This window comes from Pelophylax lessonae (genome assembly GCF_965119305.1).
Source record: "Pelophylax lessonae genome assembly, chromosome: 3".
NCBI lineage: Eukaryota > Metazoa > Chordata > Amphibia > Anura > Ranidae > Pelophylax > Pelophylax lessonae.
This window is the reverse complement of record NC_138770.1, coordinates 41,576,793-41,598,487: the sequence shown is the minus strand read 5'-3', so window position 1 is coordinate 41,598,487 and position 21,695 is coordinate 41,576,793. Positions and strand designations below refer to the sequence as shown.

General features: G+C 45.6%; 1 protein-coding gene and 1 pseudogene across 2 annotated transcripts in view; both read right to left on the bottom strand.

Annotated features, from left to right (window-relative positions):
• The window catches only part of LOC309550683 (uncharacterized protein), a 3,164,715-nt gene that overhangs the window by 2,277,904 nt on the left and 865,116 nt on the right, over positions 1-21,695 (bottom strand). Inside the window, exon 28 of the mRNA XM_082251018.1 lies at positions 9,158-9,255. Coding sequence (XP_082107144.1) covers positions 9,158-9,255 — 98 coding nt within the window. The remainder of the gene's footprint in view (positions 1-9,157; positions 9,256-21,695) is intronic.
• The window catches only part of LOC309550030, an 86,021-nt pseudogene that overhangs the window by 26,289 nt on the left and 38,037 nt on the right, over positions 1-21,695 (bottom strand). The window lies entirely within an intron of this gene.

Genomic DNA, 21,695 nt, shown 5'->3' with positions numbered 1-21,695 from the left:
AGTGCCCCCCATCAATGCAGAGTGACCAGTGAGCAGTTCCCCCATTAATGCAGAGTGACCAGTGTGCCCCCATCCACGCAGAGTAACCAGTGTGCCCCCATCAATGCAGAGTGACCAGTGTGCCCCCATCAATGCAGAGTGAGCAGTGTGCCCCCATCAATGCAGAGTGACCAGTGTGTCCCCATTAATGCAGAATGAGAAGTGAGCAGTTCCCCCATCAATGCAGAGTGACCAGTGTGCCCCCCATTAATGCAGAGTGACCAGTGTGCCCCCATTAATGCAGAGTGATCAGTGTGTCCCCATCAATGCAGAGTGACCAGTGTGCCCCCATTAATGCAGAGTGACCAGTGATCAGCGTGGCCCCCATTAATGCAGAGTGACCAGTGTGCCCCTATTAATGCAGAGTGACCAGTGTGCCCCCATTAATACAGAGTGACCAGTGTGCCCCCATCAATGCAGAGTGACCAGTGCCCCCATCAATGCAGAGTGACCAGTGAGCAATTACCCCATTAATGCAGAGTGAGCAGTTCCCCCATCAATGCAGAGTGACCAGTGCCCCCATCAATGCAGAGTGACTAGTGTGGCCCCATTAATGCAGAGTGACCAGTGTGGCCCCATTAATGCAGAGTGACCAGTGATCAGTGTGCCCCCATCAATACAGAGTGACCAGTGTGCCCCCATTAATGCAGAGTGACCAGTGTGCCCCCATCAATGCAGAGTGACCAGTGTGCCCCCATCAATGCAGAGTGACCAGTGTGCCCCGTTAATGCAGAGTGACCAGTGTGCTCCCATTAATGCAGAGTGACCAGTGTGCCCCCATTAAGGCAGAGTGACCAGTGAGCAGTGTGCCCCTATTAATGCAGAGTGACCAGTGAGCAGTGTGCCCAATTAATGCAGAGTGACCAGTGAGCAGTGTGCCCCATCAATGCAGAGTGATCAGTGAGCAGTGTGCCCCCATCAATGCAGAGTGACTAGTGTGCCCCCATCAATGCAGAGTGACCAGAGAGCAGTGCCTCCAATGAATGCAGAGTGACCAGTGAGCAGTGCCCTCAAAGCCCCCCATGAATGCAATGTGACCAGTGTGCTGTGAGCAGTGCCCCCAAAGCCCCCCATGAATGCAGAGTGACCAGTGTGCAGTGAGCAATGCCCCCAAAGCCCCCCATGAATGCAGAGTGACCAGTGCCCCCATCAATGCGGTCCAGGAAGCACTCACCTTTTGTGTTTGCAGAGTATTGAACTTGAGTCCGGCCCGGGAAAGCTGTCCTCCTCCTGGCTGACTGGCTTGCTTGTTGTAGCACTGTCCTCTCTTGTCCGTCCTCAGCAGAGACAGTGAGTGGAATGCTCTACCGAGTGACGCCCAAGCACCGCCCTATGACGTCGGACGTCCTATGAACCAATCACAGGACGGCAATTGTACAGTAAGAGTGTTCGGGGCGCATTGCTCTGCGCCCGGAGGACACTCTTAAGGACGCCAATCAGAGCCACATAAAAAAACACATGATGCCAAAACCCCCACCCCTCTCCATAGGCAGCAGTGTGTCCGGCGCCACGCACATTTAAAGGTACACATTTTTTTTTTTAAAATGCTAATGTTCGGATGGGGGGGCCCCCTATTGACAAGCCGCCACTGGTCTCTTCTAAACGCATGCAATGAACACATTTCTTTTGCAGACAGCCCACCTTCATATCCCACAGCAAATACGTAGCATTTCAATACATAAACTTTAACAAATGATGAATAGACTACAAGCATATGTGTATTAAAAGGTAAAAGGAGGAGAGCTTCACCCATTGCACTTGACAAGATGGTTCTGACTGATGTGAGGTTGAAACTTTATTAACAAATACAAAGCACTTCCTTTTCCCGGTTTCTGAAAAGAATAGACTGCAATTGCAGTGAACACCCAAAAGATGGCTCCCCATTTAACACAATAATGTGAGAGGCAGTACAACTACATTTGGCTACAAGATGGGGCTAATTTTCATCATTCTCAATGCCATTTAATAGCCCCATTTGGTAATTTCAGTTTTAAGTCAATGGTTGGTTTAATCTTGTTGGTTTTATTAACTTATGTTCTTCAATGACTACTGTACTCATAAGTACCTGACGAAGTAAACGAATGAGTCGATAAATAGAAAATTTGTTGGACGAGTGTGAAAAGCATTTGCCGGGCTGTGATAAATCTGGGCCATAATTTAATTACCACAATGATTTCCTATGATTGTCAGCTCCATCTAGTGCCTAAAGCTTACAAAATGGATGAAAGGTAATGACTCCATTATCATTTTTCTACTGCTTGTCTTTGGTGATCTCTGATCTCCTTATGAAGTGTTTCTTACATGACGAAGATCAGCCATGGAGTATATCTGAGGTGTATATCAGGGGTGCTTCTTCCGTCACATGAGAGCTGTGATGTCCACCAAGATCCATATAGAAGACATTTCCCGCACGAATACACCTTGAAGGTTGTGTGGGATCCCTGATGTACAGGAAGACAGGACTTCACTGAAAGACATTTCCCGCACTCAGAACAAGGAAAGTGGCTTCTCCTCCGTTTGCCATCTCTGACGTCTGTAAGATTGAAATTCCCTGAATAACATTTCCGACACTCAGGACAGGAATATGGCTTTCTCCGGTGTGTGACCTCTGATGTGAGACAAGCTCTGAGTTTTGTTCAAAACATTTCCCACACTCAGGACAGGAATAAGGCTTCTCCCCCCTGTGCAAACTCTGATGTCTGTAAAGATCGAACTTCTGTGAAAAACATTTCCCGCATTTGGAACAGGAATACGGCTTCTTCTCAATGTGAGATCTCTGATGTCTGTAAAGACAGAACTTACCTGAAAAACGTTTCCCGCACACAAAACAGGAAAACGGCTTTTCCCCTGTGTGAGACCTATGATGTGTGACAAGATCTGATTTTTGTACAAAACGTTTCCCGCACTCAGAACAGGAATACGGCTTTTCCCCTGTGTGAGACCTCTGATGTGTGACAAGATCTGATTTCTGTATAAAACATTTCCCGCACTCAGAACAGGAATGTGGCTTTTCCCCTGTGTGCGTTCTCTGATGTCTGTAAAGACTGTACTTAGCTGAAAAACATTTCCCACAATAAGAACAGGAATACGGCTTTTCGCCCGTGTGAGACCTCTGATGTGTGACAAGATCTGAGTTTTGTATAAAACATTTCCCGCACTCAGGACAGGGATACGGCCTCTCACCTGTGTGCAATCTCTGATGTTTGTGAAAATAGGACTTGCCTGAAAAACATTTTCCGCACTCAGGACAAGAATACGGCTTGTTGCCCGTGTGAGACCTCTCATGTGTATCAAGCTTTGATTTTTCTCCAAAATATTTCCCGCACTCAGAAAAGGAAAACTGCTTCTCTTCCGCGTGCAATCTCTGATGTCTGTAAAGATTGGGCTTCTGTGAAAAAGATTTCCTGCACTCAGGACAGGAATACGGCTTCTCCCCCGTGTGAGACCTTTCATGTGTAACAAGCTTTGATTTTTCTCCAAAATATTTCCCGCACTCAGAACAGGAAAACTGCTTCTCCCCTGCGTGCAATCTCTGATGTCTGTAAAGATGGGATTTCTGTGAAAAACCTTTCCCGCACTCAGGACAGGAATAAGGCTTCGCATTTTTCACCTCTGTTAGAAGTACAGCACAGTCCCTCACAGTCTGAGCTTCCTCAGGATAAGAGGAATACGATGGTCCATCTACACTGTGTGGTCCTGGATGGACATTTGAGTTAGCCGGGTTTTCTCCTGGACTATACTGTGTGATGTCTTCATCTTCTACTTTACAGTCTGGAGACAAAGTGAGACAATCCTCTGAGGTTTTCCTCATCTTCCGTCCATCTACTAAAATAGAAATAAAAAGATTATTACTAGACATGAGCAGATTGGTTCCCCTAAACCAGGACTCCGCCCACATCAGGCAGATTTGTCTCTGAGGATCTTACAATTCCACCCTCAAGGTAACTAGTAAATGGGTCCTCTGATCTCCTACCAGTTCATTTCTTTATTCATGGACCTTAGTCAGAGAGTGAGGAAACAACGAGAACTGTCTTTTATAGGAGTGACAGTGATGAGGGGATTATAGGACGAGTGTCCCCGCCCCCTCTATCACTCATTGCCATCTTCCCAACACAAGAAGTCCTGCACTTCTTTATTTAGTCCATGATTTAGTCATGAATAACAGGGGGGCTGAGCCCCACCAGAGGTCAGAGAGTGAGGATGGGGGGGGGGGGGGGGCAACCAAGATGATGACTGGACTGATCCTGAAGACCACCATCATTGGGTTATTGACTCCTCCCTCATTATCACGTTCTGTTTAATAGACTCCCTCAAGAGCTGAATCTGGCTAGCTCAGTCGATTGCTTTAAAAAAAAGGTCTGGATTCTTTCCTGGGTGCACATAATATAACTGGGTACTCACATTTATAGATAACGTCAATCCAGGAAATATTTGATTGCCTCTCGGGGGATCAGGAAGGAATTTGCAAATTGGATCGTGCTTTGCTGTTTTTTTTTTTTTTTTTTTTTTTGCCTTCCTCTGGATCAACTGTGGGTATAGAATTGTGTATTATGGGATCGTATGATTTTCCCCCTCCTTTATTGGTTGAACTACTGTAGATGGACTTGTGTCTTTTTTCAACAAGACTAACTATGTATATATGTTCCAAAGTTTAAGGATGTTATCACATTATTATGTAAAAGTCTGTGCTCCAATCAGATCATCAGATATAAAATATCCAGATGGTAGGAAATTGAGTGTAACAAAAGAGAATACATAATATATTCGTATATAGAAGTGGGTAGAGGGAAGAAATCAAAAGTCAAAACTATGTAATGTACAACAGGTTGTATAAGATACAATAGGACTATCTAGTATCAGGAGTATGTAATATAGAGCAGGGATTTCCAAACTACGGCCCTGCAGTTGTTCAGGAACTACAATTCCCATCATGCCTAGTCATGGCTGTGAATGTCAGAGTTTTACAATGTCTCATGGAATATGTAGTTCTGCAACAGCTGCAGGGCCGTAGTTTGGGAATCCCTGATCTAGAGTATATAGTGCAGGGGTCAGGAGTATGTAATGTACAACATAGAATTTATAGTGCAGGGGTCAGGCGTATGTAATGTACAATATAGAGTACATAATGTAGGAGTCAGGAATATGTAATGTACAATAAAGAGTATATAGTGCAGGGGTCAGGAGTATGTAATATACAATGTAGGGCATGTAGTGCAGGGGTCAGGAATATGTAATGTACAATATAGAGTATATATTGTAGGGGTCAGGAGTATGTAATGTAAGCTATAGAGTACATAGTGCAGGGGTCAGCAGAATCTAATGTACAATATAGAGTATATAGTGCAGGGGTCCGGAGTATGTAATGTACAATGTATGGCATGTAGTGCAGGGGTCAGGAATATGTAATGTACAGTGTAGAGTATATAGTGCAGGGGTGAGGAGTATGTAATATATAAAATTGAGTGTATAGTGCAGGGGTCAGGAGTATGCAATGTACAATATAGAGTATATAGTGTAGGGGTCAGGCGTATGTAACATACAATTTATTGTATTAGACACTAAAGTTAGGATTATATATTATCAGAAGTATGCAATGTACATGTAGCAGCCTGCCCTAGATACATTTAGTTTGGGCTCTGCCAAGTCTGGTGATTGATTGCTCTTGCCTGCTTCTGAAAGAAGCTTCTAGAAATGGAGTAGGAGGGTCAGCCACTGAGTTATACTTATTTATCTGAAATCAGCCAATCCCTGGGAGGGGGGTCCCAGAAGGTGGCTGGGGTGTAGATAAATATTTGGGAGGGCTGTTCAGTCTTGGGACCTCTGTCCATGGAGGCAGCCTTGGTTACTGAAGAGCTGTTGCAAAAACAGAATCTCAGATTGACTGGCTGTCCCCTCCACTTCCAGCAATACTGAAGGCTGCAATTGAATGACTTTACCTGAAAATCTGTCCTCCTGCACCTGCTTGTGTTTTGGAGTATCCTGCACTCTCATTGCTCTCTACTGTTCCAGTACTGCAATAACATTTCAAAAAGACACCCCTAGACTGAGCTTGTGTTCCTCTGCGTGTTTTGGAACTGGTACCTGGGCTGGCAGCCTCTAAAGCAGTAAGGGTGACCCATTTATTTTCAGCGGCCCCCTCCAAGGGTGAGCGCTACATACGAGTATAAAGTACAAGGATTAAAGAGGAACCCCCCAGAAAAAAAAACCTGTAAAGACAAAGGCATAATGAGCTAGTATGCATAGCATACTAACTCATTATGAAATACTTACCTTAGAACGAAGCCCCCGCAGTGCCGCCCGCTCAGCGACAGGATGGCCGACACGTTCGGCTGTCCTGCTTCCTTCATCTGATTGCCCATCTGATTGGCCAGAGGTGCGATGACATCCCTCCCGCACATGTGCGCTGGAGCAGCCGTCCACGGCACGAGCTCTGAAGGAACGGCCCTTTCAGAGCGCATGCGCCGATTACATCATCAGCTGCATTAAAAGTAAATAGCTCCTAAACAGTGCAAGTTTAGGAGATATTTACAGTACCTATAGGTAAGTCTTATTAAAGGCTTACCTATAGGTACAAGTTCTAAGAGTGGGTTTACAACCTCTTCAAGACTACATAATGTACAATATAAATTATATAGTGTAATGGTAGAGACAAGTAAAATTGCTTTTCAGTAATCAGTGGTAGTCTAAGGGGGCAATTTACTAAGACTGGAGCACTCAGAATCTGGTGCAGCTTCTAACTTGTTTAATAAAACCTGAAAGCTGATTGGTTACTTTGCAAAGCTGCATCAGATTCGGAGTGCTCCAGTTTTTGTAAATCTCCCCAAAAATGTTTACTTAACTAAGACAAGCTGAAGAGGTCCCAGACCGCTTCCTCCCATCTCCTGAGACTGCACTCAGTGACTTGGGTCTGAGACTATACAGACATATCCCTCCACCTGGCACAGCCAGCAAACAACAGAACAAGTAATCCTGGGAGAATTCCTCTTTCCTAGACCTTACTAGACTCGGGCATGGAGAAGAAGACCCAAGGCACACTGCCACAGGTGTCTAGGTCAAATATCGAGTTTAAATAAAATCCACATTTTCCTAGGTGCCTAGGTGGAGCAACGCCTATGGTGAAAATCTACATATTGCTGCCAGCTGGACCCCGGAATCTCCATACATCCAGTCTAGATACATAAATTGTGTCTGCAGCACAGAGAAGGAAGATTATCAGAGAGAAATACAGGAATACAGGACGGGGAACACAGCTCAGGAAAGTGACCAGGGTATTACAGGCTGATATCCCCCAGTCCTTGCCCTACTCTGGACCAATCAGTGAGCAGTATGGGTGGAGGAATGGATTTGTTGTTAATGACCCACCTGTGCTGATCTCTGTAGGAGTGTCCTCCTCTACAAATGTCCCCGTTATTCCATCCTCCTCCATGGACTGCTGATCGACCCTCACATACCTCTCTTCTTCTTCTTCTGCTTTAACATCAACTTTAGAATCTCTCAGGTTTCCACTCTGAATAAAGAATAAAAATGACATCAGTTGTGTAGCACACTCCTAGTTAGGTGCTAGGTTCAAAGCATTTTATGCTCCTTCTGCTTATCAGGGGAGCCTGATCTATTAGGTTGTCTGTTGCATGTTTCCAGGTGTGATTCACTGGGTCTGAGGGAGTGTCCCCACTGCATCCAATAGGGGAGCCTGTTGGACAGTGGAGGAAACCTAGCCAGTGACAAATTGGCTTTTGTGAGAGTCCCAGTGGGAGGGCATTCTTGCAGTGCACCCTGGGATTGCTCATAAAAGCTGAGGGGACATGTGACAGGGCATCTTTGGCGGGAAGCAGGGTCCCAGGAGGAGGCTGACAGCTGTCTTTCCTCCTGTTGCATGAGGAAAGTGGTCATAGGCGGTTGGCCTAGTGAACCAAGTGTTGAGCTGAGTTGCAGAGGATCCTGTAAAACAGTGGAGCTGCTGGCAGAGTCTTCCGGGAAAAGCAGTGTCCGTGAGTACCAGGGGACTTGCCAAAGGGTCTGCCCAGGAAGGGGACCACTCCAGTGAAGTCAGAGGATCAATGGGTCAGCTCACACAGTGTGTCAGAGTAAAGGGGGTGCCGCGTAGAACCCTGAAGAGTAGGGACAAAAAGGGGTGCCAAGTAGGACCCTGAAGAGTGATTCACACAGTACAGTACAGTTCGCTTAATTCTACTTCACTATAGTGGCAAGGTGAAGCAGCGGCCTTGCCGCATCCAGCTAATCTGAAAGTCCCAGCAATTGTGTATAGTTGTTCAGTTGGAGTATCCCACTCATCCCTTCTCCTATCCCAATTCTCAAATAAAACAACAAAAACCAAAACCCCTGGAGTGTTTTCTGACTGAGCCAAGTACTTAGAATATGCTGCATTGTCAAGTTGTTGCTATGGGTAACCCAGGGGAATCCATAACCAGCAGATCCCACGGGAGTAGTGCTACAGTTATAACAATACAGATAATGTAGAGATCCTAATGATACTATCAGTGATTGTTCCTCATCTACCTGATGATGGTGAGGGATGGTGTGACCTTCCTGTGTGGAATCCTGGGAATACAGAGGACGGGGACATCTCTCTGGTGGGTTTCTGTTATTAGATGACTCCATCATAATGTCCTTGTAGAGATCCTTGTGTTTCTCCATCACACCATACTCTTCATCTACCTCTTTATACTCTTCTTTAACAATAATATTATCATCCCCGAGGTTTCCACTCTGAATATACAATTAACATTTATTGTAACAAACATACTGAGTATAAAGTGTAACTAACAATACAGTAATCGTTATTCACCCACCTGATGATGGTGAGGGATGGTGTGACCTTCCTGTGTGGAATTCCAGGAATACAAAGGATGGGGACATGTCTTTGGTGGGTTTCTGTATGTGGATGTCTCTACCATGGTGTCCTGGTACAGATCTTTGTGTCCCTTTAGAAACTCTGACTCCTCCATCACCCTGTCCTCCTCTTTTATCTCTTCTTTAATATCAACTTTAGAATCTCTCAGGTTTCCACTCTGAATATATAATAAAAATGACATCAATGGTAACAATGCAGATAATGTAGAGATCCTAATGATACTATCAGTGATTGTTCCTCATCTACCTGATGATGGTGGGGGATGGTGTGACCTTCCTGTGTGGAATCCCGGGAATACAGAGGACGGGGGCATCTCTCTGGTGGGTTCCCATTACTGGATCCATCTGTAGGAAACACACACACTGATTGAATACATTGTTTCTATGTGTTTGTAGCGCTACCCCTGTAGGAGCCGTTGTAAATATGCCCGGGTTCTTTTTCCTAGTAATTGCCCGAAGCCAGGCACACAATCACAGTCACTCTTTGACTCAATGACATATTCAGGGGTGTTTTTTTTATGGTGTTTTTATTTTGAGGGTGATTTAGATAGGGTTGAGGAATTGAGTGGCATACTCCAAAAAGAACTATGTACATGGGGACAGCAAACTTCCTTCTGTAGAACTGAAGCAAAAGCCAATGCAAAAGAAAACTGTGAACTTGGCTTTGAAGCCTCCTTTCTATGAGCAATCAGAGCGGAGCCCCTTCACATAGAATTAGATAAATTGAGCTCTTCCGGACACCAGCCAATGTCCCCTTTATACAAACACACAGCTGACTCTCTAGCACAGGAGGGGTGGCAGCAACCCACAGTCTTTAAGACCTCTCACAGCAGTCTGTACTCACAAATGTCCTTGGACAGTTGGTTGCCTCCTTCCAACATCGTTGCGACACCTTCTCCCTGTGATACCAGACTAGATCTCCAGATGACAGCCCTTCAGTCAGCTCTCTGTAACTTCAGCAATGCAGGCCCTCAGGCAGCCCAGCTGAGGCCTCACGAACGGCAAGCACATGGCAGGGTTGCCTAAGAGGGCAACCAGCCCCCCTTAGGCTGCATTCCTCTCTTGAAGGAAAAGACCTGGATGCTCTGTGTCTGTGTGTTTATACACACTCCCAGCAGCCTTCAGGGCCACCCTCCCTGAGATTGGTCAAGGCTGTATACATTTTCATGCTACTCATTTGCCTTGCTCCACACTTATGTCTCAGAGAGATCCACAGTTTTCTGGAAAGCAGAGGAAGCAATCAAACCAGCAGCAAGTAAGACACCGAACAGACCTAACTAATCACACAGCTCTACTGATTACAGTGAGCACAACTAATTTTGCCTGACAACAAATCAGCAGCTTCACTGGATACAGTGAGCCAAAGCTAAATTTACCTAATCCTAACACCTATCCAAGGGGGGTGCTACATACTGTATTTATCAGATGATGGGGGATCTAGGTCGACCCTCTGTACTGCTCTCTCCTTTACATAGTGGGTGAGGTTGAATAAAGACACCAGTCCATCTAGTTCAACCTGTGTGAATTATGATGATTATGTCTCTACCATTTCCCATATCCCTGTATATTGTGCTCAATTAGATGCCCATCTAAGAGGTTTTTTTTTTTTTAATTAGCGTCATTACCCGCAAAACCACCGATTGTGGAATAGAGTTCCACATCCATACTGCTAAAACGCTTAAGCAGTTTAACCACTTGCCTACTTTTCACCCCCTTCAGTGTGTGAAATTCCAGAGGGTTTCAATCAAGGTGTACTGCTTTCCAATGAGTTCAGTTCAACCAGAAAAAAAAATGATTTAAGGCTTGTTGACCCACTTTTATTTACCCACTTGCCTACTGGTTACTTTCAACTCCTTCCTGTCCAAACCAGTTTTCAGCTTTCAGCACTGTCACACTTTGAATGACAATTTCATGGTCGTGCATCACTGTAACCATATGACATTTTTTTCACACAAATAGAGCTTTCTTTTGGAGGTATTTAATCATCACTGGGTTTTTTATTTTTTGCTAAACAATTAAAAAAAGACTGAAAATTTTGAAAAAAAAACATTATTAATAGTTCGTTATACAATCCACTTCTCGTCCAACTTCACTGAATGGACGCGTGTCTTCTTGAGTGACTCATCATTAGGATATTTGTATATTGCTATCATATTCCCTCTTAAGCATCTCTTTTACAGTCTCTTATAATCATGGTCCTCCAGCCCCCTTATTAGCTTTGTTGGCCTTCTCTGGACTCTCTCCAATTCCAGCACATCCTTCCTGTGGATTGGTGACCAGAACTGGATAGTATACTCAAGTGTGGCAGAACCAAAGTTTTGTAAATTGGTAGAATTATATATATATATATATATATATATAAATATCCTTTTTTAGTACATGCTAATATTCTACTGGCTTTGCTTGCTGCATCTTGGCATTACATGCTATTGCTGTGCCTATCATCTACTAGGACCCCAGGTTTCCTAGGTTTCCAACCTCAATTCCCCCAGAGTCTCCTCTTACCCGGTGATGTGAGGGGCGGCCGATTGTCCATCATGATGTCCTTGTAGAGGTCCTTGTGTCTTTCTAAATACTCCCACTCCTCCATGGAGAAATAGACAGTGACATCCTGACACCTTATAGGAACCTGACACACACAATGATACAGTCACCATCCAGACACATCCCTTGTCTGTTACTGGATAATGTCCCAGAATTCCCAGCACCGCTCACCTCTCCTGTCAGCAGCTCCACCATCTTCTTGGTGACTTCTAGAATCTTCTTATTGCTGTTAATCTCAGGTGCCAGGGAGTGAGGTGGAGGCACTGTGATGGTCAGATGATCTCCAGATTTCATTGGAGGAAAATTCTATTCAAGAAAAAATTGTATTCAATATAATGTCACATTCCCCGAATCCTCCTCACCTCTCTGGTCAGGTCTGTGTTTTATTAACATAGAGAAGAGTGATGTCATGTGACCTCTTAGAATCCTCCCAAACCTCTCCGGTCCGTTCAGTGAAAAAAACCATACCCGTGAGAAAACCATACCCTCGTCACTTTCGATGCACCTACGGAGGGTATGGATTTATTACGGTAGTGTGTTTAACGTTACACTTGCCGCGGTTGCATTAAAACAGCTCCTCTGCAACATGAGTCATCTCCGCTCCTATCCCTGTCACTTCCCTGATCTCAGCTAATAAATATAAAAGCGGATCACGGAGCCGAGATCTCCATCATTTACATGTCAGACACCCGCCGACGCTTTTATATTTATTAGCCGACATCAGGGAAGTGACAGGGATAGGAGCGGAGATGACCCATTTTGTAGCCGACCTGTTTTATGTAACCGCCGCAAGTGTAACATTACTTACACTACCGTGATAATTTCATTCCCTCCGAGCATGCGCACTTCTCAACTTCTCTGCTGTTCAATTATGTTTCCGGGGCTCTGAGCATGCACACTCCTACGCTGCTCAGCTGTTTCGGACAGGAAGTGACGAGGGTATGGAATTCTAACGAGGTATGGTTTTCTAACGTTACACCGGCCTTAGTTTTATTATTAGAGATAAGAGTGATGTCATGTGACCTCCCAGAATCCTCCTCACCTCTCCAGTCAGCAGGTAGATGATCTCCAGTGTGAGGTTTAGTATCCTCTCAGTCATGTGACTCTGGTCCTCCTCCATCCTCATTGGTGTGATCATGTTATCTATGCAGGTTTTCTGTTGATGGAAAGCAAAGAATTATCTGAAGGGTAATGACTGTAGAACATTAGGATGGGAATGTAAGGGGTAATAGTCGGGATGCCCCCAGTTGGAATTAGCACATGTGTAGGGAGATGCTTCCCTCTAGTATTTGTATTTTTAAAAGCTGTTGCTTGCAGAGTTACCAAAGCTATAATACATGGTTATATTGAAGTCACACTACAAAATAGAATACCCATATTTAAAATAATATGGCAACCGTGCATCTCCTACTTCCTCCTGTCTAACTTTGACGGGTCATTGATCCTTGATTACTGTATAATTTGTAAATAATACCATCATCACCCAACAAAGCTTAATGCTAGATGACCCCCGGGACTCCCTACATACTCTCACCCCTACTTCCTCTTTTATTATTTTCCTATCTATTTTCTTCACTCACAATTGTTAAAATTATGTGACATTCAACCTACCCTACCTATCCTACTAGACCATACTCAGTAATACACCACACTCTCAGGAAGACTGGGTCTTAAGCCTCGTACACACGATGAGATTATTGGACAAATGATCATCCATTTTTTGTTGCATGCTAGGCTTATATCGAAAATGAAGAAGTTACTAAAGTTACGAAAATTCTCGTACGATAGAATACAACTTCAGAAGTGATGTAATGTGTTGTATTGTATTGTAATGTATCCTTTTATATCCGAGCATTCATGGTCTTGGTCATTTTTCTGCTTGTTCCTTCAGATATTGTTGGATGAATTGTGATCGGCTCCCTAAAGCTGTGTACTACTGATCAGATTATCATAGGATTGCTTCAAAAGTAATTTTGTCATCCAGTTTTCTGATCGTGTGTACTAGAAATTAGTAGGTTTGCTAGGGTAAACATATATCCACTTAAACTGAGGAATGGGATTGTCAACTTCTTCTCCACATTGTTGGCTGATCTTAGACCCCCTTTTTCATTGAGGATCACTGTTGTGGGTGGGGCTTATGAAATGACACCAAGAAATGGGAGCAGAGCACACCCCATTGGTGACTGAACGTAGCTGTTACGGTAAAGTTCAAAACAAGACCATGACTGATTAGTGGAATGGCGCTGTCTGAGATAAATCAAGTACAGGCAGAGAGGCACAGGATGACAAGGTACATCTGAGGCAAAGCAATGTGATGGAAGGCTTACAGGTTGCTGGGTGTACAAGCAGATCTTTTATAAGGAGAGGGTTCCAAAATTATCCCCAGTAATTGTTGTGTAATATCTCTTTGGCGGTAGGAGGTATTTTCTGGATCCCTCAATTGAGAATGCTCACCTTTAAGGGAAACCTGCACTGTTCTTCCTCATCTGGCTTCTTTCTTTGCCATTACACCTTTTCTCTCCCTGACAAGTGGGGTTCTGTCCCTCTCCTACTCCCACACCATGTGTGCACCCACCATAAATTACCCATTTTGGAGCCCAGTAATAGAAGCCAGCTTTTCAAAGATTACTGCCTGGAGCTCATGACAGGAAACAATATAGTCCTCAATGGGCTTCTGCCAATCAGAGGAAGTGAGGTAGTTCAGGATAGTGGACAAAATTACAGCAGTGCACCAGCCTATAGGGTTATCTACCTCCCCCCTGTAATTGGCTGATCTCACACCCCCACTTATAGTGAGGGGTGGGGTTATACACCTCCCTTTAACTATTGGCTGCTGACCAGGTAAAAAGCTGAGCAGGGCATTATGGGTGAGCACCAAAATCAACCAAAATTCTAATCCTGGAAATTGGGCTCCAATTTTAGTAGAATCCAAATCCGAATCTCATTAATCATTTCAAGAGACTGCTAAGGTTAGAAGGTAACATGTCTCTAACATTCCCCCGTAAGTGGGGAAGAGTTCTTATCCTAAAGGGGTTAATCTAGGTTTCCACACTATATATGTGTGTATCATCATCTGCTGGAGATAAAAGACGTCACAGTGACTATGGAGGAAGAGGACGGACGTGACGGGGGGGGGGGGGGGGTTACTGGGTGTAAATAGAAAATAAGATCTTCTTACCTTCCCTGCTGCCACTTCCAGCAACGTCTTCTCTCTACTTCCTCCTGACTCACCTCTCACCCAGAACTTCCTGTCTGTATCTGACATCACTTCCTGTCTGTATCCAACATCACTTCTTGTCTGTACCTGACATCACTTTATATATTCCATAGAAACTTCCTGTCTCAGTATACATGAGGTTACTAGCTTGTGGAGCTCAGAGGAACTGCAACCCCAATAAATGGCTCATAGTGTGAACATGGTCTTGGTATTGTTGTCAAGTCTTACGGATTCTGCAGGACAGTCCCAGGATTTTGACTTTTGTCCCATCTTGTCCTCATCCTGGAGGTTCCAGGAGATGATGATGACTGCTAAAACACTTCTGAGTTCCATCACTAGTCACTGCAGTTATAGCAGGTCTGGCTACAAGTCCGGCTACAAGATCGAGTTTCGTTCTTACCCTCTGGAAAGGTTCTTTCCTTCCAACGTGCGACTGTCCCCAGTCCACTTACAGGCTCTCTTTGGGGATGTGCAAGACCTTATACGTAAAAGGGTGATTGTCCCGGTTCCGACTTCCGAATTTTTTCAGGGGTTTCACTCAAACCTGTTTACAGTCCCCAGGAAGGAAGGCAAGATTCTGGACCTCAAGGCTCTGAACTGCTTTGTGGGGTGCAGAAGTTCAGAATGGAGTCATGGCAGTGGCTTCCCTGCATTTGGGGGATTTTCTTGACTTCATCAACATCAAGGACGCTTACCTTCACATTACAATATGTGTCGGTCACCAGCACTTCCTCTGCTTTGCCATGGGAGAGGAGCATTATCAGTTTGTGGCATTACCCTGTGGTCTCGCCTCTACTCCTCGGGTCTTCACGAAAGTGTTGGCCCCGGTGCTAGCATTGTTACATCAATGGGGGATGGTGGTCCTGGGCTACTTGGATGATCTTCTGCGAGCGGAGTCTCCTGCTGCGCTGGTGGAAAACCTAGAGATCACCATACTAGTCCTGACAGAGTTCAGCTGGATTCTGAATGTTCAGAAGTCTGCTCTGGTTCCTTCCACAAAGTTAGACTATCTTGGTCTGACTCTAGACTTGGCCTTAGCCAGAGTACTCCTTCCTCTGGACAAACTCCAAAAACTGCAGGTAGCAATTCGCCTTCTGCTTTCCAGCAGATAGTCATCCCTCTGGACTAGCAATGTGGGTGCTGGGCCTGATGGGGATGACCTTTGAGGCGGTTCCGTTTGCACAGTTCTATACGAGGTCCCTGCAAAGGAAGATTCTGATCAAATGGGACAAGAATCGGCAGTCTCTGGACAAAAAAAATCCAGCTGAGCCGGGGTACAAAAGGGCCCCTAATCTAGTGACTTCGTTCTTTGGCGCTCCAGCAGGGCAAATCCTTCCATCCCTTGTATTGGACAGTGGTCTCCACGGATCCCAGCCTGTCTGGGTGGGGAGGCGTTCTCAACAGAAGTTCTGTTGAGTCCAGACCATGGATCTATATCATGGAGCTCCAAGCGATCAGACTGTGCCTGGAACATTGAACGGATCGTCTCCAAGGATGTCCAGTGCGCATACTATCAGACAATGCCACGGCCGTGGCTTATTTCAATCACCAAGGGGGCACAAGTAGTGTCCTGATGGCTCTGGAAGTAGCTGGCATTCTCAGGTGGGCAAAACGTTTAGTTCCAGCCCATTCCGCCGTACACATTCCCAGGGTGGAAAATTGGCAGGAGGATTACCTCAGTCGGCAGGCGTTGGACCAGGGGGAATAGTCTCTTTATCCGGAGGTGTTTCATCAGTTGTGTCTCTGGTGGGGCACCCCCGAGGTGGATCTGTTGGCATTTCGGCTCAACAGAAAAGGTGCAGAGGTTCGTGGCATGGTCACGGGATCCTCCAGCAGATGCCACAGACGTGCTGGTGGCCCCGTGGGGTCAGTATCATCTCATTTACGCTTTTCCTCTTCTTAAGCTTCTGCCAAGACTTCTATGCAGGATCGAGGCAGAAGGGATTCCGGTCATCTTAGTGGCCTTGCTGGGCCTGGTACGCTGATCTGGTGCGGCTGGTCGCCGACGTTCCTTGAAGCTTCCTCTCAGGTAGGATCTGCTGTCCCAAGGGCCAATCTTACATCCTCCTTTACAGACTCTGGCTTTGACAGCTTGGCTGTTGAAAGCCAGGTGCAGAAGGATAGGGGTTTGTCTGAATCCGTGATTCCAGCGCTGTTAAAAGCTAGTTAATCTACTTCTAGGAAGATCTACCATCATACGTAGAAGACGTACATCGTGTGGTGTGAGTCTCTTGGGGTTCATCCTCGCTCTCTCTCGGTGACTCGGATCTTGACCTTCCTGCAATGGGGGGTTGAACAGAAATTGGCCTTCAGTACCATCAAGGGCCAGGTGTCGGCTTTGGTGGTCTTCTTCCAACGACCCTTGGCCACACACTCCCTTGTGCGTATCTTTCTACAGGGTGTTTGACATTTGGTTCCTCCAGTGCGGTCTTCGTTGCCACCTTGGGACCTCAATTTGGGTCTTTCGGTCCTCCAGAAGTCTCCCTTTGAGAAACTTCGGGAGATTCCCTTGCTTACGCTGCCTCAGTAGGTGGCTTTTTTTGGTGGCTTTCACCTCTGCAAGCAGGGTGTCGGAACTGGCGGCGTTATCCTGTCATTCACTTTACTTGGTGATTCACAGAGATAAGGTGGTTCTTCGCCCCTGTCCGTCATTCCTTCCAAAGGTTGTCTCTGATTTCCTTTTGAATGAAGACATTGTGTTGCCCTCCCTGTGTCCGAGGCCAAAACATCTGAAGGAAATTGCCTTGCATGCCTTGGATGTGGTTTGGGCAATTAGGGTGTACCCGGCAGCTACGGAGCTTTTAGGAAGCCAGACTCTATTGTGGTTGTCCGCTTCCTCTGCAACCATTTCCAGATGGATCAGACAGACAGTGATTCAGGCCTATTCCATCAGGGGTCAGGTTCCTCCTTTCCCTGTCAAGGAGCACTCTACTCTGGCACTCAGTGCCTCCTGGGCCTTCCGTCATCAGGTGTCGGTGATGCAGGTTTACAAGGTGGTCACCTAGTTATCTGTGCACACTTTCACAAAGTTTTGTTAAGTTAATGTTAGCATCTGCGGATGCTTCTTTTCACTGCAAGGATTTGCAGGCTGCTGTTTAGAGGACCTGGTCCTTTTTGAGGGTGTATTTTTATTTTTTTTCCAGTTGGGCTCCAGTTGTTTTGGTTGAGCTCCTGTTGCCTGGTTGCCTACAGTTTAGCCTTGGAAATTTTCTGCTGTTCCCACCCCTCATGTTTAACACTGCTTTGGGATGTCACAATGGTAAAGAAGATCAGGAGCTGTGTTCGTCAATGAACGAAAGAGAAAATAGGATTTTTGACTTACCGTAAAATTAATTTATCTGATGTTCATTGACGGATACAGCACCCACCCCTCTGTGGAGTTGTAATTTTGCTGACACTGCTTGTAACAAAACTGAGTACCTATAGCAGAGAGAGAAAGTATACCCCCTGGGACTGCCCATAGGGGTAGCCAGACTTTTTTTCAGCCTAGTGTCCTAATCCTGTAATCCTGTATAACCCAATTGTTAAGAAGATCAGGAGCTGTGTCTGTCAATGAACATCAGAAAAATGGATTTTACGGTAAGTCAAAAAATCAAATTTTTTCTTCTTCTATAGAACTTCTGTCTGTACATACCGTAGAGACATCCTTTGTTTGCATCCCCTCGATATAAGTGAGATCACCAACTTGTGGAGCTTAGAGGAACTGCATTCCCAATAATTGTTTTATATCGTGAATGCGGCCTTGTGCTGTGTATTAGAGCCCTGCGCGGGCCTGTTTTCTTAAACCCGCACCCGCTGAATGTACGACCAGGACCGACGCACCCGACGGGGTATGGTACACTGACAGTCATGTACCATACCCTGAGAAGAGTAACGAGAGCTGGCGGAGCGAGGTCAGGGAAGACTTTTCTTCTTTGCCCCCCCCTCCTTTTCCTGTGTAATGGTTTGGTCTGGCACTGTATCAGTGTTGGTTATTGGCTGCGCTGGGGAAGGAAGGAACCATAGCTGTAGCGAGAGCTTGCACAAGTACAGTGAGTCCTCCCGCGAGATTTGCGGCGGGTCCTGCACCCAATGCAGCCCTCTACTGTGTATGTACTGTATGTCCTAAGTATGCATACTGAAGATGAGGTTTAGGTTCGCCATTGCCATGGGTTCGAGCTAAATCCTGAGGTTCAAGGTTCACAAACCCAACAAACTTTTGCACAAATTTGCCTGGAACAAACCATGGTGCACTTCATTGCCTTTCAACTATGGTCAGCAGACTTGCAAGGGCTTTTGGAGAAGCCAACCCCTAACTATAAAAGGAGGGGGGGGGCACAGACAGCCACAGTGTCAATGCATTAAAAGCTGTTCTACAGAAAAATAAAAAATAAGAGAATCTGCTTGGGTTCAATTCACAGGGGTGTTCAGCACACACATCCATAACTCAGCAAATTGCGAATGTTACTAGGAACCCTATTGGCATCAATGGAAGATGAATCTTAAAAATGAATTGCCTCCCTTTAAAAGGGTGATGGACAAGAGATTGGGAACATGTACCAATAAATAAAATACAGTTTCATGGAAAACAGATCTATTATTAAGGCTTAAAAGAGAAGTATGGCCAGAACTGTTTTGGCCATACTTCTCCTGTGAGTCACAGGAGGGCACTTAGTTCTGCACTCCTGTGACTCAGATTCAGTTGACAGGATGCTAAGGTCTGCTGTTGGCTGATGTCACAGAGCTGGATAAGGCTCCGCAGGGATCCTGACAATAATTTTGGGATTTGCCCAAATGCCTAACAAGCAGCTTGGTTAGCCTCTTAGCATGCCGCTAAGACCCTGCGTCAGGCACTCCCGCCGATCTTAAACCCGGTGCTCCAGTGAGCACTGGAGGGGCAAAGCAGAGAGCGGTGACCAACAGTCACCACTCTCTGATCAGTAAAGACCAAGAATTGAGCAATCAGTGGTTTTTGATCATTCAGTTCTCAGGCTAAGAGTCAGCAGGGGACAGCTGTTTCTCAGGTAAGTGCCGCAGCCATCTAGGGAGTGTGTGGGCAGGTTGAAGTGTGCATAGTTATATTTCTAGCTTAGTTCCTGGGCTTTTGGTCCTAGCCAGCCCACATGTCCCAGTGGATCATATCACACAACCTACTGTCTTGATACACCAAAACCAACATGCATTCCTTTGAATATCTTCAGACCAGGCTCAGAACAGTTAATGTAACTTTACTGGAGAGATGCAGAATAACAGTTCAATATGAACAATGTTCTTTGCCTAATCCTGAGTAGAGCAGTGTTTTTGATAACTGTGCGGTGAGAGTCCATAATGGCATCGTCCATGGCTTGGATGTCTTCCAAAAACCCTGGGTTCTTCAGTAGCGCCAACCATTGTGCTTGCAGGTGATGCTGTAACAAACTGGACCCCACCCCCAGCACCGGATACCTTCACAACTATTGTGCTTTTCCTCGGTGTCCAGTGCATCCCTATACCTTTAAGGAGGGGTGGGCTCCCTCCAGGTATACCTGCCATTCATCTACCCATTATCCACTAAAGGGGTCAGGGGTCTGGCTGCAGAGGATAGTCCAAGTAGTTGAGGACTGGAACCTAGGGTTGCCACCTAATCTCTTTAAACCAGGACACACAGGTTCTGTGGCTGATTAAGGTGGAAATTAAACTCACTTAGTGCCTTATGTGCATTATATTAGCCTCAGAACCTGTGTGATTAATATGTTTAAAAGGGATGAGCTGGCAACCCTACTGGAACCCCATAGCAAGCTTCACATAGGTATAGTTACAGAAGCCTCTGGTAAAGCAGTCCAGGCATCTGAGAGCAATGCCACCCTACCTAATTGGCTGTATTGGTGAATTTATATGGACAATGTCCACCAACGTGACTGACTTGTTAGGGTACCTGTACGGTTTAATCACCCCCTGTGAAAAGCTTTCAGGTGGCCCATGGGGTCCCAGAGTTGGGATATCTGCTGCCTTGAGGAACTGCAATTATTGAGCAGTTATCAGAACCTGGTGGCGGAGCAACCAGCCAGTTACCAGACCCCGGTGGCTGGACAACAAACCAAGTACCAGACCTCGGCAAAGGCATATCCTGTAGGTTGACAGACTTTGGTCAAAAGAAATGTGATGTGTATTAAGATACTAATGATGGGAGACCTTTTTGGACTTCTAAAGCACAAGAGTTCCTCATATTAACTTTCATGATTAAGTCTAGGTGGATGGTCTAGAGGCCGTTCCTTAAGGGGGGGGGGGGGGGGGGGGAGCTGTCAGGACCTGGATCACCTGCTGGTGGCATGGTGTTTGCCAGAGATGATGAAGTGTGTCATTTTGGTATCCGCCAGTGAGTAAGTCAGAGCATGCTAGAGAGGAGGGAGGCAATGGCATCTTACTGTATGCTGTCCACAGGAGGAGGAAGATGGAAATGTTGAAAAACCTACTAATGTCCCCAGGGGTGTGCAATATGCTGCTCTCTTTGCCCTCCCTGATGCTTACTCTGCCAAGCGTACTGCCTGAGGGGGGTCTGTGCCACTGTGGAGCCCAGTTTTTGGCTTGATAAGAGCCCTGTGAGAGCAGGAGCTGTGGGAACAAGTACTGCATTTCACTGCTCAATGCACCAAGCCATGCCACCCACCAGGTGTTCAATCAATCTGTTCACCTTAATGTTTAAACCCCTATATCATTCTGACCCCAGATCATTCAAAATCAAGCATGATTCACCTTATGCCAAAAATTTATGCATGTCCACTTTAAATCACTCCTCCGTGTATCGCACTTCAAATAGCTCCACTCCAGATTGTCTGTACGTACATTTTACAATATACGCCGTATGGAAAAAGAAGAGACTAATAGTGCTCACCGATTTCAGACAAAAAGATAAAAACACACTTACAAAATAGCAGCATAAACGGGCAATAATTCACTTTATGCCAGGAATAGATGCCTGTCCTTTTTAAATCACACCTTCATGTAACGCTCATCCAGTGGCTGCACTCCAGCTCATCTACAGGTAAGTGTCACCATACACGCCACA